General features: G+C 32.9%; 1 protein-coding gene across 1 annotated transcript; it reads left to right on the top strand.

The window, feature by feature from the left end:
• The first annotated feature begins 3964 nt into the window (after window positions 1–3964).
• Window positions 3965–8232, top strand: LOC110111701 (cyclin-D2-1). Its single transcript, XM_020843688.1, has 6 exons — window positions 3965–4248; window positions 4884–4970; window positions 5697–5795; window positions 5891–6092; window positions 6206–6336; window positions 7279–8232. The coding sequence occupies exons 1-6, from the start codon at window positions 3988–3990 to the stop codon at window positions 7504–7506; spliced, it is 1008 nt and encodes a 335-aa protein (XP_020699347.1). The 5' UTR covers window positions 3965–3987; the 3' UTR covers window positions 7507–8232.
• The last annotated feature ends 8866 nt before the right edge of the window (window positions 8233–17098 follow it).

Below are 17098 nucleotides of genomic sequence, written 5' to 3'. Positions count from 1 at the left end.
TGAGACCATTTTTTACTGCTTCTTAAAACAGTTTTTTAATAAAAAAATTAAATTTTATATTAAAAAAACTGCTATAAAAATAATAAGAAAATAGTCTCAAATGAAGACAAAGTTCTTCACATATGAAGATTTAAAATATTTTCAATTAATGAGAATCAATGAAAAGTCTCAGTGCTAAAATAAGACAAGATGAGAAAATTTTATTTAGGACATAGTTGACACACTCAAGCTTCATTTGGGACTATTTTTATACTGCTTTTTAAAACAAATTTTAAGTACAAAATTTTAACTTTTATATAAAAAATAATAATTTTAAAAAACAGTAAAAAAAAAATCATCACAAATAAAACTTAAATTAAGATTACAAAACTGATCTCAAATTACCACCATACAGACAAATAAGAACTAATCATTGGGCATAGACATCAAGAAATTTATATTGCATGAAAAAATTCTGCCTGTAGCCCTGTACAAAAATATGACTAGCTAGTCAACTACGTACCATGCATACAGCAGTTATAAGGCTACAATCTGCTAACCCTACTGGCCAAGTAAAGTACTATTAAATGGTCAATATTAACCATGATGAGGTCGACAGTGGACCCCTCAATGGCCTGTCGACTCAGCTTCTTCTATTTTAAGATAATATATTATCTATTAACGGTTAATATTTATTTATTCTTCTTAGTGCGCGCGTGCTCGTGTTAGTTCGCGTTCGCGTGGGTGTTTTTACTCTAATTAATCTCCTCGGCCACCTTCGTATGAGTTACTTGATAATTAATTAGCACTAATGCGCTGTCTCTAAACTGCTAATTCTCATATCTAATCAAAGCTGTTATATCAACTGAGTGACAACAGCAATCAGTATTTTATAGTTTGCTTTTTTTTTTCTGACGGAATATGATTCATTTATGTTCGTGTTATGCAACTAAGGCCTAATTAATTTTTTTGTTAGAACATAAATATTAATTTTTTTTTCTTATAGTATTAATTATTTTTTATTTTTTATTTTTCTTTTAGTTTCAACCTTAAAAGTTCAAAGGTTTCCATCAAGAGTTTAACCATGGAAACATCTTTCATTTTTGTTTGGGATAATTTTTTATCACTATTTTTTCATTGCTATCAATGAATTTTTTGTTAGAAAGCTGATTCAAAAATTGTCTCAAATGAAGTCTTCTATTTCGTTTGGGACGACTTTTTCTTACTTATTAAAGTTTAAAATAGCTTTCTAGTACAAAATTTTTAATTTTTTACTAGAAAGTTGATTTAAGAAGCAATAAAAAAAACATCCCAAACGAATCCTTAGACTTTGTTTGAGACAACTTTTTTACTGCTTCTTAAATCAGTTTTTTAGTACAAAAATTAAAATTTTTGTATTAAAAAATTGCTTTAAAAAACAATAAAAAAATTGTTCTAAATGTTAAAAATTGTTTTAAAAAATAATAATAATATTATCCCAAAAAGTAACCCATATGTATTATAATTTATACATTCATAAATGTTATATAAATATTTTCAACAAGTTAATTTCTAATTTTGAGTTAATTCAAATTATATTTTAGTTAGTCAAAGTTCAAATAAATTTTGACCAAAATTATTTTTTTAAAAAAAAAGTTAAGCCTTCTCATATGTTTGGAAAAAAAAAAAATTATGTTCTAATGAGTCAAAATATAATCGAATATAATTTATATCAAAGTAGGATTAAAAATTATTAGATTTATTTTAAAATTAATATAATATAAACTGTTCTTTTATAATATTAATCATAAAATAAATTTAACAATTTTAAATGCATCATCATTAAAATTAATTATGTCATAATATCATAGCACAGTTTGTCCCCCTATCTGTACTAACTACAAAGCACCTGCAAATTAGCTTTATTAAAGAAAGAGTGGTAATTAAATTAAGAATAATTACTCTTAAATTATTACATATTATGGGCAGTAAATTCCTTTATGAAACAGATGTACTTGTCATGACATGTCAAGGTGACTTCACATATCACATCATCATAATTTTTTAGCGCATGTAATTTACACTGTTACGCCATAATGTTTTTCTTAGAAAATATTACGCCATAATTAAAACAGCAATTGCATTGCTTCTTTGATTTATTATTTTGCTAAGCTGAGGTTTATGGGTTTTCTACCCTTTTAAGTAGTAAATCACTTGATAGGTTAGTTATAGATTATATAGGTAAAAGATGGCTTTGAACAAAACAAAATAAAGAGGGTAAACCTCCATTGCTCTAGCTTAGCATGAGTCTTCACACATATTAATCAAATAAAAAATAGAGGGACACAAGGCTATGATGTTGAAAATTATTGTAAAGAAAAATCAAGATGATTGGTCAAATTAAATAATATCCACTATGGACACATAAATAATTTACCTCCATATAGTTAAAGGGGATTCAACACTGAATGCAGTTTGAGCAAATAGAGATTGTAAAAAACCTGATGCCAAGAAAGGTTTCAAAATGCATGGTTATGAATTGACTATCTCGTCTTTACAAAGGCAAATTCGTGCGATCCTCATTGGTGTGACATGAACAGAACTACTAATATCTCAAATAGATGTATCAATTATACTATATTGTATATCTTGATCCTATGAGTACGATGAAATTGACATCTAAAAATTTTGACGATCATATTGACAAAAATATTTTAAAAATTTTGTCAATTTAATTTTAAACCCTAAATTATAATAACAATATCTCAACATTTTTTTCTTATGATGTTCACGAGATTTATTATAAGTCTTTTTTTTTATGATTATGGATCATAAAATGAAGAACTGTGAAAGTTAGAGTGGCTCCAAGAAATTAAAAAATTATTGAATGTCTAATGGTGTGAGGGCCATCATCTATTCCTTGTGTACTGAGAATACACGAAAGGAATGAGACATAACGTTTTAGGTCTATGGGCTTGTATTAGGCCATATTTATGTGGCTCTAACTAAAATGATTATATATAGTCCTTTTGATTATCAAGATTAGGCATTTTTGGTGGTGACAAGTTCATAATGATAAGCTATATCATTTGATAATACTTTTCCACGACTTCATTCTCATTATCCTCTAATTTTTAATTTATTAAGCTAAATTAATTGTCATTTAATTTCGATCATTTTGAAAGCTTTTAGATATGTTATTTGTTAAGAGTTTTATATTTTATTAAATAATAAATTTTATGTTCTAAAAATTATAACAATTCTAGAAACTAAGATTTCGTTTGGGGTAGGTTTCTTACTGCGTTCTAAAATAGTTTTTCAATTCAAAATTTTTTTATTAAAAAACTGTTTTAAAAAATAGTAAGAAAATTATCACAAATGAAGCCTAAGTCATTTTTATAAATAATATTATTCAAAAGAGGAGAACAATATCATACCATCATATATATTACAAATGCATTAGTAGAAATTATAGCTAAATGACTTACAAAAGATAAAGAAGAAAAAATCATAAGATTCCAAATTTATAATTTCTATCATAAGAAGTGGAAGTGAAATTTTATTTATTATTATTTAAATCAGTATTCTATGATAAAAATATTTGAACTAATTTTTTTTTGCACTAGAAAGCTAGTTTAGAAAATAATAAGAAAGCAGTCCCTAAAGCTTTGTTCGAGATAGCTTTTCTTTTTGTCACCTCTTTTTCATTGCTTTTCAATAAAGTTTAACTATAATATTATTATAAAAAATAATAAAAAAAATTATCTTAAACAAAACCTAAGCCAGTCAAACAATAAAGCAAATGACTAACTAAATTTTTTTACTAACTAGAAATTTTCTAAATTGACTTTTATGTTAATTAAAAAGATAATGTAATAATAAGAGAGTACATAGTATTAGGCTAGATAGGTGGAATTTGCCAATTTTTTAATAAAATTATTCAGTAATTAAAATAATAATATTGAATAAAAAAATATATTCTAAAATTTCAAATATAAATTTTTCTTTCCACGCACAAACACTTCCAAAATGGAGCTCTCTTCGGCCCGCGATGCGGCCTCGTGGGGTGATCTCCTCTGTGAGGAAGACGCCGATGAGCTCGACGAGCTGTCTATGGGGTTTCCAGGCGCCGGCGAGGCCTTTGAGTTTCCGGATGAGTCGGATGAATCGATTTCTGTGTTCGTGGAGGGGGAGGCGGAGCACTCGCCGGCGGTGGATTATCCGGCAAGGCTCCGGTCGAGGTCGATCGATTCCGCTGCCCGGGAAGTTGCTGTGGGATGGATTCTTCAGGTGAGATTCTTTACCGTGGGATTCACGGCGCGTTTTGAGTGGCGCCGACGATGCCTGTTTCCCCGAACTTCTGGTTTTTTTTTTCTTTTCTGCTGCAAAAGTAAAAGACTTTTCCCCGAACTTTGTATGGACAAAAATGGCATAGGCAAGTGGTAAAACACTAAAACGTAAAATTTGTTTCCCCCACCAAAAAAAAACGTAAGATTTCAATATTGGTCATAAATAAGTCTTCTTCTATACAATTAGAATATATAAATTGTATGCAGAAAATAAGATTGTTATATTAGCTTATTTTTTCATTATTTTTATCAATTGGGATGAATTTTTTTACTGTTTGTTAAATCAATTTTTAATTAAAAATTGATTTAAAAAGCATTAAGAAATGCATCCCAAATGAAGTCTAAATTCTCACCGATAGAGATCAAATGAAGGGGAAATAGATTTAAATTATTTTTATTATTTTGATTATATATAAATATTTTTTTTATATATTTTATAATAAATTTGTTTGTTATTTTTAAGTTTATTAATAAGTTAGAATAATATAATTGTTAATATATATCATATTTATGCTATGGCTCATTCAATAAAAATACTGTAAATAACCTCTTTTTCTTTTTGTTCTTTTGTGGCAGGTGCATGCGTACTACCATTTCCAGCCCTTGACGGCGTATCTCGCCGTTAACTACATGGACCGGTTCCTATCCGCTCACCGTTTGCCGGTACGCTCCTGTTTTACTATTTGCACCCCACGTTTCTGGATCCTTACATTTGGCTACTCTATTAAATACTGATGACCGAAGCCATTGCTGTTTCTTCATTAAAACTCTCTGGTAACCTTTTACACCTCCACTCGTACAGTGCTGATTGTTGCATGCATGTGGCTTTGCTTCCACATATATGCTAATAAGCGTGCGAAATATTTAAAAAATATTTAAATGCCAAGATTAATATATGTCATTGCACTTTTTCTCTGAAAAAACAAACTAAATCATCAAAGAAGAAATTATTCTGTCCGGAGATCAGATGCAGAACGTTGTCCGGTGACCAACAAAAATACATCACGTCAGCGGTAACGAGCTGCGTTAACGTGTAGCATCAAGCTGCGGTACTGAGCGGTAACGACCAGTACCAAGCCGCGATATTGTGCGAAGGAGTGATTTAACTCATTTTGATTGGTCTTCGATCGGTGTTGGAGTATGCACAGAATAATTAATCATAAGAACTATAGTAATGGGAGCAAAAGATGATCAAAGTCTAGCATTCATGTTTTATCCTGAAGCATACTCATATGCATTAGGGATAACAGTTCTGTGCTTCAAACTCAGTACTCTTGTTTGTCTTAAGACAGATGTATCTTATAATTTACATCATTTGATTAAGCTTATTAAGATTAAGATTGTTAATCCAGCAAATTAATGCCTGACTTGCTCTATCATGATATATAGCAAGCCAATGGATGGCCTTTGCAGCTTTTGTCAGTTGCCAGTTTGTCTCTTGCTGCAAAAATGGAGGAAACCTTTGTACCTTCTCTGCTTGACTTGCAGGTTGATGATTTTTACCATTCCTAAATGCTCAACTAATTTGCACAAATTGAAACGTTAAAGTTGACATGGAAATAAGTCAGTATTGATTGATATAGGTTGAGGGAGCTAGATTCATCTTTGAGCCTCGAACTATCTGCAAGATGGAGCTCCTTGTTCTCACTGCTCTGAAATGGAGGCTTCGGTCTGTGACGCCATTTAATTTCATTGATTTTTTTGCCAGCAAGGTAGATCCAAGTGGGGTGTATAGAAGATATTTGGTTTCTAGTGCTGCACAGATAATTTTATCAGCAATAAATGGTAATTTATAATTTATTTATAACTGCTATATTGTATATGTATCTGAATAGAATCTTATTTTATATAAGAAAAAAAGTCTTCAAATCTAATTGGAGCATTATCTTATGTCACAGATATTGATTTTCTGGACCATTGTCCATCATCAATTGCTGTGGCTATCATCATGTGTGCTGTTGATGAGGCTCCTGATCTGGCTTTCATTGACCCCAGACAAGCGGTCAATTGGTGCAGTGGACTTACTAAGGTAATTAAGATGGAATTTAATTAATTTTGTGGCATGATATGGTGGTGTTAAAGAGTTGAGCTCAGTTTGTGCTACCTCCAACTTGCATTTGAGCTTGACTAATTAATTATGTTAAAGCTCAAGCTCAATTATATAAAGTTGAGCTGATCGTTAACCAACTTATTTATTATGAAAGAGAGAAGACAATACAGGAAAACTTTGGTATACCGGCGGAATTATATCCGCTGGTAGAAGCGGAGGTGAAACCGGTGAATATTCCGCCGGTAAGTTAGTGGTGAATTTCTGACAGTTTTTTCACCAGAAAGATTTTGACGGAAAACCAGTCGGAAAGACCGTCGGTTTAGGGTTTAGAGCTAGATAATTTAATTCATGTAGATATTAAATGAGAAATTAGTTGAGATGAAAAAAGTCAATATAAATTTTTTTGATAACTTCTTATTTAAATTCTTGAATTGAATAAGCTAACTTGCAAGTTGATAAGAGAATTTGGGGTTGCTCGAACTTACCTCATTATGAGCAATTTATCAAGTTGAGCCCCATTTGTCGCATAAGTTGGTTTGACTTAGCTACTCACTATCAATGAGATTATACTTGATTGTTTAGTGAGATATTACGTGAATAATTAACTTTTCTTGATAGGAAAGGTTATTTACATAATAATAATTGATACGTACTCCTGGACGCAACAATAATGTATCAATTACTTAGTATTTGGTTCAATGCTGGTTTGCACAGATTATATAAGTATTATGTAATATAATCAATACATAGTAGCTATGTTCTTTTTGTTATTTTTAATCATTAAATAGCTTGACTTCTTGATCTCATCAAATTTGAGCCATATCTAAGATGTCAACACCCATAATCTCTAATTAATGCTTGATTGATGCAACAAGCTTATGCTTGAAGAACCGCATTCTTACTACCATCTTCTTATTGCAGGAAGGCATTACAGACTGCTATAGACTCATGCAGCAAATTGTTATAAAAGGAATGAAGGGAAGATCTGCTTTCATTCTGCCTCATCTAAGAGTGAAAACTCTCATTAATCTGAGCTCTGAGACCACATCGTCTCCTTACTTCTCTCTCCCACCCAACAAGAAGAGAAAGCTGAGCAAAAACTGCTTATGGGTGAGAGAAGACAAGGAAGCAACACATGAACCTGAATGATATGGATGTTGATGTGGCCATGATCGAAGAAGATAAAAGCTTACTATATAAGAGGTAGGCTTGTGTATTAATTGCTTCATAGAATTTGCGGATTCCTCATTATTTTTCTAGAGGAGTTTGGTGAAGTAGATTAGAATATAGGATTTGTGCATGGGAAGAGTCGGGTCTAGTGGATGATTGATTTTATTTCATTTTTTTATGCCTTTACTTCTCCATATTTGGTTCTATTAGTTTATGTCAATATGTATATTTGAATGGCTTCTTGATTCCCAAAGGAGGGGGACCTTGCCATTCTTTATGTTTGTTGGAAGTTGAGGGAAGATTGTTTGACATTAAAATCTAGGAGCATTGATGACTGAACGAAAGATGAGCAATGGTGGGTCTTCTTTAGGCCATTGAAGGAAGAAGAGGCAATCAATTTGGGTTGGTAGAAGGCAGCTTTTAAATTTTTTTGGTCGTTTGGTCAAGCTTCTAGCTTTTCAACCTCCTCTCTCTTATTCAAATATTGTACTATTATTTCTTTTATTTTATCTTCCTTAAGTGGTGTGGTGACACATGTGATGCATTATATGCTTTCATGTGTGAATAGATGGGGACAGTCACCCCAAAATCTGGGCATATTTGCCTAACCTTCGGCCTAAACTCTTCCTTAACAGAAGACTTTGGAGTCTTTCTGTGTATTTGTATCATTTGATTTCAATCAATAAAGAAATATAGTTTGGAGTATGTTATTATTTGTTTATCTCATAACTGATTTGTTGATGAAATGAGATTATGTTCATGATACAGCGACATTTTGCTCTTTTGTGTTTGGTAATGTTCTAATTTATGCTGCCATGGAAAATTTTAGGCAGGAGAGATCTGAAATTCTGATGAATACATAGTACATATTGCTTATCTAATATCTTAGATCTAAACTTTTATTCATCCACCAATGATGCGTAATATAAAAGCTCAAGTAATTAATTACTTGCAAATTTAAACTAAACAGTTGAATTAACAAAAAAAAATTGTGCAATTCTTTTTCGATTATTAAGACTTGGTTTGTCATAGCTTTCTAAAACAGCTTTTTAGTACAAAAATTTCGTTTTCAAAAAATTTTTGCGCTAAAAAATTGTTATACGAAAGTTGTCCTAAAAGAAGCCTAAAATGCATATCATATAATTAATTATAGTCTAGTTCAAGACAAATAGACATTAATCATCAGTTGAAGTGCTACATGATTAGTGGCATTCATTATATTTGATTTGCACAAATCTTGAGGGTGATGTAATGAGTAAGGTCATTAACTATGTCTTTGCCAATTTATAATGGAAAAAAGAAAAAAAAATGTCATGATATTATAATTTATATTAAGATGAAATTAAAATATTATTAAATTATTTATCTATATTATTAATCTTAAAATAAATTATATACTTTTCAAATATATATAATGAATATATATTATAATAATGAATAATATGGATTCCTACTACAAATAAAATTCAAGTGCAATAATAATGAAGATAGATACTTCAATAATTAGGACATCTTCTCATATGTGACATGATAAGATTATAATCTTGATATTTATATGATACATCATATAATTAGAAGTGGAATTGAAATTATTTTAAACTAATCATCATTAAATAAATTAAATATATCAATTAATTTAAATATTGACTCAATAATTTTATTCATTGTACTTAAAATTTCGAACATAATTGACTGTCCTACTAATCAAGGGATTATTCTATGCGGACGTCAGATATGTCCGGAAGCGAATCCAGACATGCCATGTCACTTAGTGTACTATACACTGAGTGATGTGATGCTTCTGGAGTCGTCTTCGGACGCTTACTCACCATGTATGATCAAATAGTTTTTAAATCCTTAATCCAGATTAACCACCGCACTTTTTGACTCCCTAATACATGTAAGACCATGAAAAACTAAGAGTATGCGTGCAAATCCTGTTTTATTATCGCTTAATTAATGACGGACCTTGGATTAATTAAGATATTAATGATGTCTTAACCACTAATGTCAGAGACATCACTGCTGAGCACTCACTGGCACACAGTTCAATAGCAACAAAATCAGGTGCAGAGCACATGCCTTGATTTCACAAATGACAGGAGGATGGAGCTTCTGTATGCTCAGCAGAACATCAATATATATATAAGTTTCAAATGATAGTGAACAAAAATATTTATAGGCTATGAGCAGCTTTTGTGCCCATCTTGCCTTCTGTGGTTCTGTTATTGTCTTTGACCCGTCGGACTTCAATATCATAAGAATAAATTGTTGCAGTGAGGGGAATTCTCATCACTATTTATTAGGTAATAATTGATCCAAATGTAATTTTTCTTTGTGTTAGAATATTTATGATGGTAAAATTTTTTTTTTAAAAAAAAGAAAGAAATATATATATTTTACGTATCATTTATAAAAAAAGTTAAAATAAATGAGAGCTATCTTTTTAGGAGATCATTTATGTTTGATCACGCTATTTTCAATCGGGGAGACTAGAAACTAAAAATATAACATAAATCTTGATTCTGATGTTGGACGTTAAAGTTGGTGTCGACGATATGCATCAATCTTATATAAATGGCATGTGCTGATCGTAATCGAACGATAGCAATTAGAAGACTATTGTAGAATAATATTGGTCAAAAGACAGTAATTGATCAATAGTCAAGTAACAAAAGTCAAAACCATAGTAGGTTGAAGATGGTCAAAGAGTCGCAGTCAGGAGTTGATGGTCCGATGATTGTAGTCAAGAGGCTGCAGTTAAAGGGTTGTAATCAGACAATGGTGGTCAAAAGGATAATAGCTGGGCAATGAAGGTTGGAAGGCTGTAGTCAGGCGATGCTGACTCAGAAGACCCTATTCGGGATACGATGGTCGATAAATGGATCATATTTTCTATTTAAAATGATATAAAAATATATCCTTAGAAAATAACAAATATGACCAAAAAGGCATATCATTCTAAATTTTCAAGGGCGGCATATCATTCTAAATTTTCAACAAATTTCTTTGTTAAATCATTTGAATGCTAACCGTTTAGATTATTACTATGATTAATTTTTCAAAGAATATTGTTATATGATATCGGGCTATGTGTATGTATGTGTGTGTATAATTTAAATGATATTGTAAAGCTATATTATGGATATCATAATTTTTTTTAAAAAAATAAGCAAATATTAATTTTCTTACAGGTATCACACTTTGATAAATTTGATTATAAAAGTAGCTTTTTTATTACAATTTTTTTAAAAAGTAATAAGAAAGTAAGATTTGAAATACAAAGCAACGAAAAAGGTCCCTCTAACTGACCCACAAGCAATTCGGGCCGTGGCTTGGGTCTTGTTTTGGACGTGTTCAAACTTGGCAGGGACCCGCCCATTTAATTTTGCCTTATATTGTAACAATTTACATGTCTACCCCCTCCAAAATAGAACTTTCATTTGCAACTAAAATACATCTTGGAGAATTCATTTTTGGCTCCAATAGAATCTGAATTAAACTAATGAGCCAAATCTTGCTCTATTCTATTCAAATCAGGACCCGATTGAATTAGTTGGTATTATTGACCCAATATCAAATCATTCAAAGCTTACTAATAGGTGAGCAACTTTTTTTCTTCTTTTTGGCTGAAAATAAGGATTTTAATCTCATTTTATAATATAAATGATTTAAGGTCTGTTCTAAAAGAGACCCAATGACAGACAAGACTAGAGACGGCGGAGTTGGATGATTTGGTCACATAAAACTTTGGCCTTCCGATGATCAAGTTAGAAGAGTAGATGTATATATCCGGCTTACGTTAAAAAAGATAGAGGTAGGCCTAAAAAGGCTTGGTTAGAGAGTATTAGAAATGACATTTTTTTATTAGATTTAACTGAGAATTTGATTCTTAATGATACAAAAGATTCATGCAATAAACCCCAAGTAGTGAGATAAAGGTTTGATGACTCAGGGGCAGATCAAAACCATTTCTTTAGGGTTGACAAACTCTTGCAATTTGCGAAGGAGAAGACCGGCGACCTCTTGTGATTTGCGAAGAAGACCTCATCTTGCGAGTTGTGAACAACGGAACGAAAGGGCTTCGAGCCTTTGACTGCGAATCTGCGAACGACAGCAGGCAAAATGGGCAAAACTGGCCCACGATTAATCTTTTTTACTGCTTTTTAGAAAATTTTATGATCGAAAGTTACATTTTACAACTAGAGTAGTTAAGTTATTTTACCCACATCAACTTCATAACTAACTTTATAAAACACGGCACTTATCCCAAACAAACACGCATGCAAATAAAATGCCTAATTAATTTAATCAAATTATAATGAAAGTACATAATGAGATGACTCAAACACACATGAAACTTTTTTTTTACTACTTAACTTTTCCTTCTCACAGATTTTAACTGAAGGGAGAAAACTGAAGAACAATGAAGTGGAAAGTCAAATTCATAGAGAACTCAGTGATATTAATACCTTTGGCATCAAACTAGAAAAAAGATAAAAGAGTAAATGCCTCTGTCTGCTCTGTCCCAAAGCATATTTACTTAAAAGACGAATTACTGACTCAAAATATTCCTAAATATAAAATAAAACTAAAAGAAAGTTCTCTCCATTAACATGTAAGTTACAAATTAAAGGCAACAAAATACTCCAAAATCAGCCTTAGATCTACTTCTTCACTATTATATATTAGATCCTTCTTGATAAAATTAGTTATAATTCATTTTTTAAATAAAAAATTAAAATTAAAAGATTTATTCCATTTCAAAAACATTCTTCTTAAAAGCAGTGTCCTCGCGCATGTGTGCGTGGCCTACATCAATCTATGAGTGTCTGAAATCCACATAAGCTATTAGGGTTGCATCACTTTCGTAACACTCAATTACTGATTACTGGATGTCATGCAAGCATAAATAGGCATAGATTGTCCATTGTAGATTAACGATAGAGTGTTTCTCTTATTAACAATTTAAGAGAATGTTCAATTAACAATCAAAACATTGACGGTGTGATGGACAGCTTTCTTACTGCTTCTTAAAATAGTTTTTTAATTAGTACAAAAATTATAAGTTTTGTACTAGAAAGCTGTTTTTTAAGTTTAGTACTAGAAAGCTGCTTTAAGAAGCAATAATGAAGTTTTCCCAACATGAAATGTTATGTCTTTATAAGTAAAGGAATTTGGCTTAAATTTTAAAAGATGGCACACTTTGAGGACAAAAAAACAGTGGCAAGCTAATATCATTATAGCTTTGAGAGCAAACTTTGTCCATCTTTATACCACAAAAACCAACATGTGATCATCAACTAGTTCCATGGATTCTCCACTGCGCGCGCACACACACAAAAGAGGAATCGTCAATAACTCCACTGAAAAGGAGGAATCTTATACTTCTCTTTGCGAGTGCAAAGATTTGAGTACTCCCAATCTACAAAGGAGAAATATATTTCTAATGCGATGCAAAATACAAAGAGCTTTCATCAAAATGCAACGCAATAAAGCCTGATATTTTTTTCCTTTTCTCTTTTGACTGTTTTGGATTTCTGTGAAGCTTTCACTTACTCTTAGGGAGAGTCGTCTGTCAACAAGCACATGTGTAGATGCTCGGACACTATATTCTGAAAAGGATTAAACCTTAAAAAAAAAAAAGCATTATCTCATGTAATCTCCTTTGCTGCTTTGTTTCAAATCCTCTTTTCCTTTTCTTTTCTTTCCTTTATGTTTGTGAAGAAAAAGAGGTGATTACTTTCTGTAGCTCTTAACAGATTCTAAGTTTTCAAGCTCGTATTAGTTTCAGTAGTTTGAGCAGCTTCAATGTTCAGTTTTATCTTTTTTTGTAGAAATATTTAAGAAATATGAAGCATTATATCAAAAACAATCATCAAATTTGGAATGAAAATATAACATTTTCGGCCAAGTTCAGTTAGCTAAAACATGTGTTAAATTTAAGTTCTCAAACACTGGAAAGAACTCACAACACGAAAAAATAAGTTCTCTAGCTTTTACAAGAACTCCTATTACAAATTATGTAAAAGAAATCAAAAAGAAAACATGAATTTACATTAATCTTAAATCCACAAGATCTTAAACAAGATGATTTTCACAAGATTTTTATCGAAAGAAAACATACCTTGATTCATGTTGAATTATATTCGTTGAATTCCGAACTACAGTTTTTCATTTTTTTCCCTTTTTACTTTCTTATTTATAAATTAATTATCTATGGAACAAACTAACACCCATAATGAGCGAGAGAGATGACCGGTAGTTATTTCCTACGGATTACTTATAAAAATCACTCATGAGTTATTTGATCAAACAGTCCATAAACAATTGATCAAATTATCTCTTCTTGACCAATCAATCTAAGCAATCAAAATGAACAGAATTTGTCCACAACAGGTCATCCATTAAATTTTCAATACAACAACCCTCACATCTACGTACAAAAAAATCAAAAAAAAAAAAATCAAAAAAAAAAAAAAGATCACATCTCGCACTCACGTTCCTCAAAGAACTTTTTAGCCAAAGTGGCTATATGTGAAGTGATAAAAGCCAATGTAGGTAGAGAGGGCCCTTGAATAATTGAGTCAAAAGTAGGCATGATAAAAGAATATTTGGAGATGAATGGTGTTCTTTTATGCAATTGTGAGAGCAGTATTCTACCATTTCTTCACCAATGGGAGCACTTTGATCTGCTGTTGTCGGCTTTCAGGATACTATTACATCTATATTACCAAGTTGCCTTCTCCATTGCAGTTAATCACGAGCAAAAAATTTCTTTTTTTGCATTAAAAATCGATCATATTTACATCACGCGAATCTAAAAGCAATTCCAGATACCATTGGCTCCAGCTCTAAGTAGTTGCATACCAAATTCTCCACTGAAATATATGGGTGGAAATTTACAAGTCACGATTTCAATCATCAGAAACCAGCAATTCATTTTGAAGCCCGTGCTTTGATTTCTCTACTTTTGTTTCCATTGCTCTTGCAATGATAAGGAAAGAGTGGCAGAAGCAATAAAGAGGCTTTGATGATTGTGGGGAATAGCTAGGGCTCTACATGCTTCTTCTTCATCACTTTGATAGCTGGAGATAAAAGAGGGGGTCTCTATACTTTGCCTGCCTTCACTTTAGTTCATGCACACCATCACATGGAGTTAAAGGAATTGGTGAAAGTAGGCCACAATAAGGCATCTGCTAAGAACTAAGTGCTCATCCATTTACCTTTCTATCTATTCTTGTGAGATATAATGATGCAGCTAAGTTTTTTTTTCTGTAACTGTGTAGATCTCTTTGATGAAAAAGAAATTTTCAGTGACAATTAATTTAGTTGCGAAAGGTGGTGAATGCCATTGAAAACAAAGGCAGCTTACACAGCATGTAGCTTGAAAGGAGAACAATAATGTAGTGATGGTTGATATCGATTCTCTTGTGAGCTTGTCTGCATTTTTAGTCTGAAAGACGCCATTATGAGCTTTTATAGGCTGAATCTGTGTTGTAATGTATGTACAGCATATTACAAAGCAGTGAAGACTTAAAAGATTTTGGCTTCTGAGTCATAAGAAAATCATGATCAGGAATACTCATGTGAGAAACTATTGAGAGGACTCAGGTTACATTTGAGATAGCTTTATTATTGTTTCTTAAAGTAGCTTATTTTTGTACTAAACAATTGCTTTAAGAAACAACAAAAAAAACCGTCCCAAATGAAGTCTTAGGATTCATTTGGGATAGCTTTTTACTGCTTCTTAAAACAGTTTTTGAGTACAAAAATTTTAATTTTTATCGTAAAATAGTCGTCCCAAACGAAGTCTTAGCTCATGATTCTCTTGTAAACTTGTATGATAGTTTTATGTGCTGAGCCTTTTTTTAAATGTATCTAAGGAACATATACAAAAGCATTATTATACAGATTCTACCTCATAATAGAATTGGGAGACATACTCATCTAATAAATTTTTTCTATCATTTTATTTTCTAGAAACTTCCGAGCTATTCCCTTATAATAACAGTATCACATGCATGTAAAAACCTTGGAGGATCCCACATAACACTAATGGGCCTTGGCTACTTTTTTTAAGCCCAATCTTTAGCTAGAAGAAAAGCGTAATGGGCTTAAGCTATGAAATGGAAACCTCGTATAATAAGGAGTTCACTTAAATTTTATTTTGTGTTAGACAATAAATCCAATAGTTTTGAACTATGTCAGATCAAGAAAACATTTGCACTGAAATATACATTATGATATAATTTTATATCAAGAATATATCTAAAATTATTAGATTTGCTTTAAGAATAGTGCAATACTAATCTCAAAGTAAATTCAATAATTTTGATTTAGAATAGTGCCAAATTCATGAGATTTCTGTAGCCGGTAGATTTTGGAAGTGCATGATTTGGATTTAAATTTGAAAGTTTTCAAACTACAAAACTGCTGTGGCTATAGCTTAATAGATGGAAATGGTGTGGTGTCTCGCAGTTTATTATGTTCCCTCATAAATATTTTAGTAAGCCACCATAGAATATTTTTCCATAAATTTATTGGACTTATCTACCGGAATTCCTGCCGCCACCGCCGGTGTTCCTGAGGACCACCGCCGGAGTTCACAGCGGGTTCCTGCCAGCCACCGCCGGAGTTCCTACCGACCACCACCGGAATTCCTGCCGACACCGCCGGTGTTCCTGCGGACCACCGCCGGAGTTCCTGCCGGCCACGCCGGAGTTCCTGCCGGCCACCACCAGAATTCCTGCCGACCACCGCCGGACTTCCTGCCGACCACCGCCGGACTTCTGCCAGTCTGTCGACCATCGCCGGACTTCTGCTCGTCCGCCGATCACCGCCAAAGTTCTTCCCAACCATTGAAGAATTTCTGCCAGTCCACCAATTGCCACCGGACTTCCACCAGAGTTCATCCCGATCGCCGCCAGACTTCCACCCATTCTCCGACCACCGACGGACTTCTGCCAGTTCGTCGACCGTAGACGGACTTCCTCCCAACTGTTGACCACAGACAGACTTCTGCCAGTCTGTCTACCTCCGCCAGACTTCCACCAGTTCGCCGACCACCGACGGACTTCTGCCAGTCAGTCGACCGCCACCCGACTTCCACCAGTTCACCGATCGCCGCCGGACTTCCACCCATCCTCCGATCGCCGCCGGACTTCTACCAGTTCACCGATTGCCGCCGGACTTCCGCCCGTTCACCGACCATCGTCGGATTTTCATAGTTTGTCGTTCGCCATCGGAATTCCGCCAGTCTACCGAACACCGCAGGACTTCAACCAGTCTGCCAACTACAGTCCTCCCAACCACTGTCATCCAACAACAGTTCTTCCGATCTCTGTCATTTGCCAACTATGGTCCTTCGGACCTCTATCATCTACCTACTACATTCCTCGCCGACTATGGTCCTCCCGACCTTCGTCGCCTGCTAACTATGGTCCTCTCGATCTTCATCGCCCGTCGACTACGGTTTTGCCGCCCCAAACAAACATATCAAGATTAATTCTTCCAACTTCCACCATGCAATGCATTTTATATGATGTATATTTGTTACTTCGAGCCAAGA

The sequence above is a fragment of the Dendrobium catenatum genome, unplaced genomic scaffold (genome assembly GCF_001605985.2).
Source record: "Dendrobium catenatum unplaced genomic scaffold, ASM160598v2 fragScaff_scaffold_1446, whole genome shotgun sequence".
NCBI classification, from domain to species: domain Eukaryota; kingdom Viridiplantae; phylum Streptophyta; class Magnoliopsida; order Asparagales; family Orchidaceae; genus Dendrobium; species Dendrobium catenatum.
This window is presented reverse-complemented; position numbering and strand designations above follow the sequence as displayed.